We start from the raw sequence: 5,987 nt of genomic DNA, 5'->3' as shown, positions 1-5,987 counted from the left end.
TCCGTTTGCATATTGTGTGCATTTTTGCATTTGTATAAAAATTTGGGGTTTTGGTTGTGAAGAGAAGGAAGTTTGTTTTGACAGTCGAACTACAAGTTTGTTTTGACGTCCGTAATATATATATGTCAACTCATCTGCATATTTCTATTTGAGTGGCTTAGATCCACTATCGTGGGGTGTAGGGTGGATGGGCCTACCATAGCCCAATTGTGGTGTGTAGGATGGTCGGAGTGGTGTTTTGGCAGGTTGGGTGAGATTTTTACTTGTTGCATTCATTTCGCATAAAAGTATATGTTTGTTTATGTGAACGTTGGGATATTTGTGAAATGATTTGTATAATTTGATGTGATTAAGTAACATGTGTGTTTGGAATATTGTATTCGTGTTTTGTATGTTAATGGAAATTTGATGTATATCTGACTGTTAGTTTGAGATTTTAGTATGTTGTCTGTATATTTGTTTAGTTCTTCGTCATTTGCCATTTACTTTTATTTTGGACTCACACTGAGCTCATGTAGCTCACCCTCCATAGGTTTTGTCTTTCAAGTAATTCACGTAGCGAAGTCTTGGATTCAACAAAGTGGAGGTCTTGGAGTTTCTTTGATTGGTTTGATTTCAAGTAAATTTTGTTATAAATTATTAAAATTATGCAAAATTATTTTTGCAAATAAGACTAAGTGCACTGTATCAGGATTTTTGAGATAATTTGATTTGAAATTTTGAATGTGGTTTTCAGGTTAAATTTTGGTATAACATTTTTGTACGTGGTTTTTGATTACTGAAAGCTTTGGTTTTACTTTGATACTCAGTACTAGTTTATGTTTTGCATTTAAACGTAAAATATAATATTTTTCACTGCAAATAACTTTCGTTATGTTAGTGTTTAAAATTAATAAATCCGATTTGATTACAAAATCAACATATAAATTGTTAAACAGTTTAGCTCAAATTAAGCAAAGTGTATTTTGATTGAGTTTGAATAAATTATTTTGTAAGTTATTTTAGGATCACTTCGGTGGTCAAAGTGACCTCCGAGATCCAGTTGAAACTTCTAGGTCAGGTTTCAGGGTGTTACAAAGATCATCATCTGGGAACTCCTGATGCTTGTCCTGAGGATCTGGATGGAATAAAGTATGTCGATGGGGAGCCACTCCAAGCTGACGCTGGATTATCTTCAAATGACTAATAATTGATGATCCCTGCGGGATCATCTATTCAACCAAAGTGAATGAGGAAGTCTACTCCAGGGTGTCAAGCAGTCCAAAATATCTCCCTAGTCAAGCCACGTAAGGGCCAAACAGAAATGACCCTTCCTATTTTGGTCGGGCTAGTGGCGACAAGAGAAGGTCACAAAATAGGTAACATCAATGGGGCGTCGCATCGCCTTACTCCAAAAGAAATAACTGTCATCCATACCAACAACCCCCGTACTCTCCCTTCAACCGGTCAGTGTGTGCGCTAGAATGGCATGAATGTAGCTCAGTGTCGGAGGTAGACAAGTCGCCTTTGACTGACTTGGGTTGTACTGTGCCTCTGTCGCGGCAATCTCTGACCAACAAAGTGGAACTGCGTGATGGATTTGTCAGGATAATGTGGAGAATATATAAAAACTACAATTAAAAAATTTCGAATAAAGAATAAGGTTGTGTTTAGTAGTGCTTTTTAAAATCACTTTTGACATGAAAAATACTTTTGAAACAAAAGGAATGCTAAACAATCAACTTTTGAAGGAAAATTTTGGTTTTTCAAAAGCACTTTTCCTCAAATGGAGAAAGAAATTTTTTTAACATTTCTCTCCCAAAAGTACTTTTGACAACTTAATTATGTTTTCATCCCTCCAACACCCTTTCTCTAGTTAATTGCTTAAAAATATTTAAATTTTATTTTTCATATATTAAAATATTAACAACAAATTGTAATAAATTATTTTATATATTCTAATTAAAATATCATAATATTAACTAATTTGAATATTATTTAAATGTTTTTGTTACTTTATAGCACCATGTCTAAAATGGAGATTTTATTTCTCAAAAACACTTTTTACAACAATACTAAACATTAAGGGTTTGTTTGTTTCACTGAAAATGACTTCTGAAAAATGATGTACTTTCCTGGAAAAGTTAATATTTTCGGTGTTTGAATGAATCTATATAAAATATTTTCTATTGTTTGATGATTTCTTAAAAATATTTCATAAAAGTTATTTTCAATGAAACAAACATGCATTTGAGATTTTTTATATTTTCATTATTTAATTGAGTTTATCTTATATACATAAATTTATATTTTACATTGGCTTTGCATATATTAAAAATATTTTCTTAAATTCAAGTTCATTATAATGTCATTTTTAGTTACATGACTATCGAGTGAGTTTTTTATTAACAAATGTGACATCAACAAAATTGACAAAAAAATGTCAACAATTGAACTTGATTTTCAAATTTGAAAAGTGGAGGGACTAAATTCTTAAAAATAAGCATACAAAGACTAAAATGCAAATTTGTGAATATTACATAGACTCATGACATATTTTAACCTTTAAACTACAAAATATTTATTATTAATATATTTATAATTGTAATAAATATTTATTATTAAATTAAAATTGAAATATTAAATAATTTATTAAAATAATAAATTATATTAATAATTTATTGTATGAATAAATATAAATAATTAAATATGTATGTTTAATAATATTGAAAAATATAATATTTTATATTAATAGTTTACTAATTTTAAATATTTTTAAAATAAAAATAAAATAAAAATAAAATTATTATCATTATAATAATATTAAGCTTGATTTAAGTTAATTTTATATAAAAATAAAATTACTTATAGAAGTTCTTTTCTAGAAAATGACTTGCGCTTTGCAAAGAGGAAGTCATTTTACTGGAAAAAAATGTTTATTTTCCGCTGACCTGTAAGTCATTTTACTAAAAAAAGGGACTTATTTTTTGTTGACCAGTAAGTTATTTTTCGTTGATCAAGCTACTTTCTATGAAACAAATATAGGAAAATGCAGAAAATATTTTTTGTAAAACTTTTTACATATAAAAAACGAACCCTAATCTTAAACAAAACTTTTCAAAAATACTTTTCAAAATCACTTTTTAAAAGAACTTTTCAAAAGTAATGTTAAATTAAAAAAAGTAATGTTAAACTAACCCTAGAGCAACTTGGTTTCAGTTAGAAGCGGAGCAATTGTAGTCGCTGTTTCAATATTTGATAAATTATATCTAGTTGATTTGTGGCTCAATTAAATTTAAAATATTATTTTTATAATATATTATTTATACTAAATTTTTTCACATGTACCTTAAATTTAAGAAATTAATTGAAAATACTAATAAAAGAGTCGTAGTAATTGGTTTTATAATTGTTGAACCTAAAAACTTGAAACTCGCATGGAAAGCAGCATGATGAATCCACTATCTCAGTTCACTTTATGATTATTACATGGAAGAAGCATGAGTGTTAACATTAATTGCTAACATAATTTAGTTATTCATTTAACTTACAATGCAGTTGATGGTGGCATACCATAAAACTAAGTCTAAGCCGAAAATTATACCCATCCTTGCATCATTTGATATAAAACTAAATCCGGGGAATCATCATCATAAAAGTGATCGTAAGGCAAGGGCATATCAAACCCACCCCTACCCAAGGATGATGATGGATAACCATCTTGGTTGTAGACATTGTCTGCTACAAAGGGTTCACTCCAGAAATCTCCTCCGCCTCTTTGATCTTCATATATTTCTGTAGAAGAAGAAGAAGGAGGTTCTACAGCACCGCCACTGAGATTTAAGTTGGATGTATATCCACTGTCGATTGGGGGAGGGCTGAAGGAGGAGAATTCAGTAGTGGATGATGTTGTTGGAGACAAGCGTGAACTCTCTAATATCATGTTGGGGGGAGTATCAATAACCATGCTTTCACCTTCACCTTCCCAACTATGGGCGGACTCACTTTGGGAATCTGTAGATGATATTTGATTTCGCTTCGCACGAGTCTTCAGACGAGTGTGCCAATGGTTTTTTATTTCATTATCTGTTCTTCCTGGCAAACGTGCAGCGATCATCGACCATCTGTACATATTCATGCTTATTTAATTTTCTTATACCAGCAATATGACGATTACATGCTTGCGTAAGGCTCCACTAAATGATTCTTTAGGAAAAAAGTACCACCTTGGTTAAATCAATGTTCGAAATTTTTTAAGTTTAAATTCTTCCTATTGAAATCTAAGTTGAGCAATTGTTCATATGTTTGATTTGAATTTTTTTTATCCAAATTAATTTATAAATTTAACAATTATTTTCATGTTTAAAATAAGATTGTAGTCTTTAAATCAGTTATATATAAAATTATTACAAAAAGATTTTAAAGATTAAAATAAGTTTGTGGCTATAATTTATGAAATCTTAAAAGATTAAATGATTTTAGAATTATAGTAATCTAGTTTATCCATCAATTAACACAAACTACAGCTATAATTTTGAATTCTAAATCACTTAGGGTCTTAGTTGATAAATTTTCTTCTTCTTCCATTTTTTTTTTTTTAACATATGAGGTGGATAGGGATAAGATTGTCTCTCTCTCTTGATAAAAGATTGTATCTAAGTTAGCATAACCAGCTAGATGCTAAAACTGGATCTAACCTATTTCCGTATTCTTGGTGTAATTTCATGATCAAAGCATCTTCTTCTTCAGTGTAATTTCCATGCTTTACATCAGGCCGCAGGTAATTCATCCACCTTAATCTGCAACTCTTTCCGCACCTTTCAAGACCTGATGAACATTTAGCCAAATTAGATGATATTATGAACAAATTAAAACCAAACACATTAGCCAGCCAAATAAATTTGCTAATTTGGCGAAAACAAATCAGTGCAATTTTAGTCAAAAGACAAGAAACAAATTAAAACAAAAAAAAAAGGAAAAGAAAATTGAGGGAAAAAAACAATCTCCAAAATCCACCCATAAACCTTTCATTTGATAATTGCAGTTGAAAACAAGTAAATATGAATGAAATCTAGAAAAGATTAGGTAAAACTCCATAGCTTTCTCCATAAAATCATGGGGATGGGAGTGCATTGTAGATATTTGAGTAATTAATGAAGCAGGAAAATATATATTTACCAGCATACTTGGGTAGTTCACGCCAGTTCCAAAGGCCAAATTTTTGTATATAAGAACGTAGCTTATGATCTTCTTCCGGACTCCATGCACCTTTCTTCATTCCATTTTTGTCATAGAAAGGAGCCCTCACCATCTTCCTTTCAGCTTCTCTTCTCTTTTCTTCTCTTCAAGTACTCGAATAGCACCAAACACTAAGCTAATGAGGTGTCATTTATATGGCGCATGACCCTGTTTTGAAAATTAAATGCGTTTAGACTAGTAATATGGACTTTGAGCCCCATATTTATCATATATACTAGTAAAGATCTAGAATTATTAACTCCATATATGGAGGAACTGGGCCCCTTGGTGGGGTTACTTTGAGGATATAATGACTGTTGAAAGAGTGAACGGGGCGACTTCAAAAGAGTCATATGAGGAAATGAAAATATATGTGAATTCAGTAAGGGGGAAATTTCAAGCCGAGTAAAGTAAATCCTGGTCGATCCCTCTTGTCCACCCATGTGGGGCTTCAAACTAGAAAAAGTATCAAACTATTTCCTGGATACAAAATTGATGATGTTACATCCCTCGTGAATCACGACTCGTTTTTGTCTGTTTTCTACTTCTTTTTCAAGTTCACATGCATGCGTTTATTCTTTTTGGCAGTATGCCATTGCCCTTAGGAGCGTATCTAATAGAGCTTGGTATCTGCATATATTCACTCATCATTTTTCTTTCTCTATATGAATATATCCCTCCTTTGCCTCCATTTTCCTGCCTACCTTATTCGGAATATTGGATGCTATTAGATTTTTGGTGTATTGTTAAAGAACCAACTTACATTGCAT

The 5,987-nt window shown here is 31.0% G+C and overlaps 1 protein-coding gene across 1 annotated transcript; it reads right to left on the bottom strand.

The window, feature by feature from the left end:
- Positions 1-3,376: 3,376 nt before the first annotated feature.
- Positions 3,377-5,592, bottom strand: LOC108478826 (transcription factor MYB10-like). The gene is made up of 3 exons (XM_017781283.2): positions 5,158-5,592; positions 4,677-4,806; positions 3,377-4,103 (listed from the first exon to the last, which is right to left on the bottom strand). The coding sequence occupies exons 1-3, from the start codon at positions 5,288-5,290 to the stop codon at positions 3,578-3,580; spliced, it is 789 nt and encodes a 262-aa protein (XP_017636772.1). The 5' UTR covers positions 5,291-5,592; the 3' UTR covers positions 3,377-3,577.
- Between the last annotated feature and the right edge of the window lie 395 nt (positions 5,593-5,987).

This window comes from Gossypium arboreum, chromosome 12 (genome assembly GCF_025698485.1).
Source record: "Gossypium arboreum isolate Shixiya-1 chromosome 12, ASM2569848v2, whole genome shotgun sequence".
NCBI lineage: Eukaryota > Viridiplantae > Streptophyta > Magnoliopsida > Malvales > Malvaceae > Gossypium > Gossypium arboreum.
This window is presented reverse-complemented; position numbering and strand designations above follow the sequence as displayed.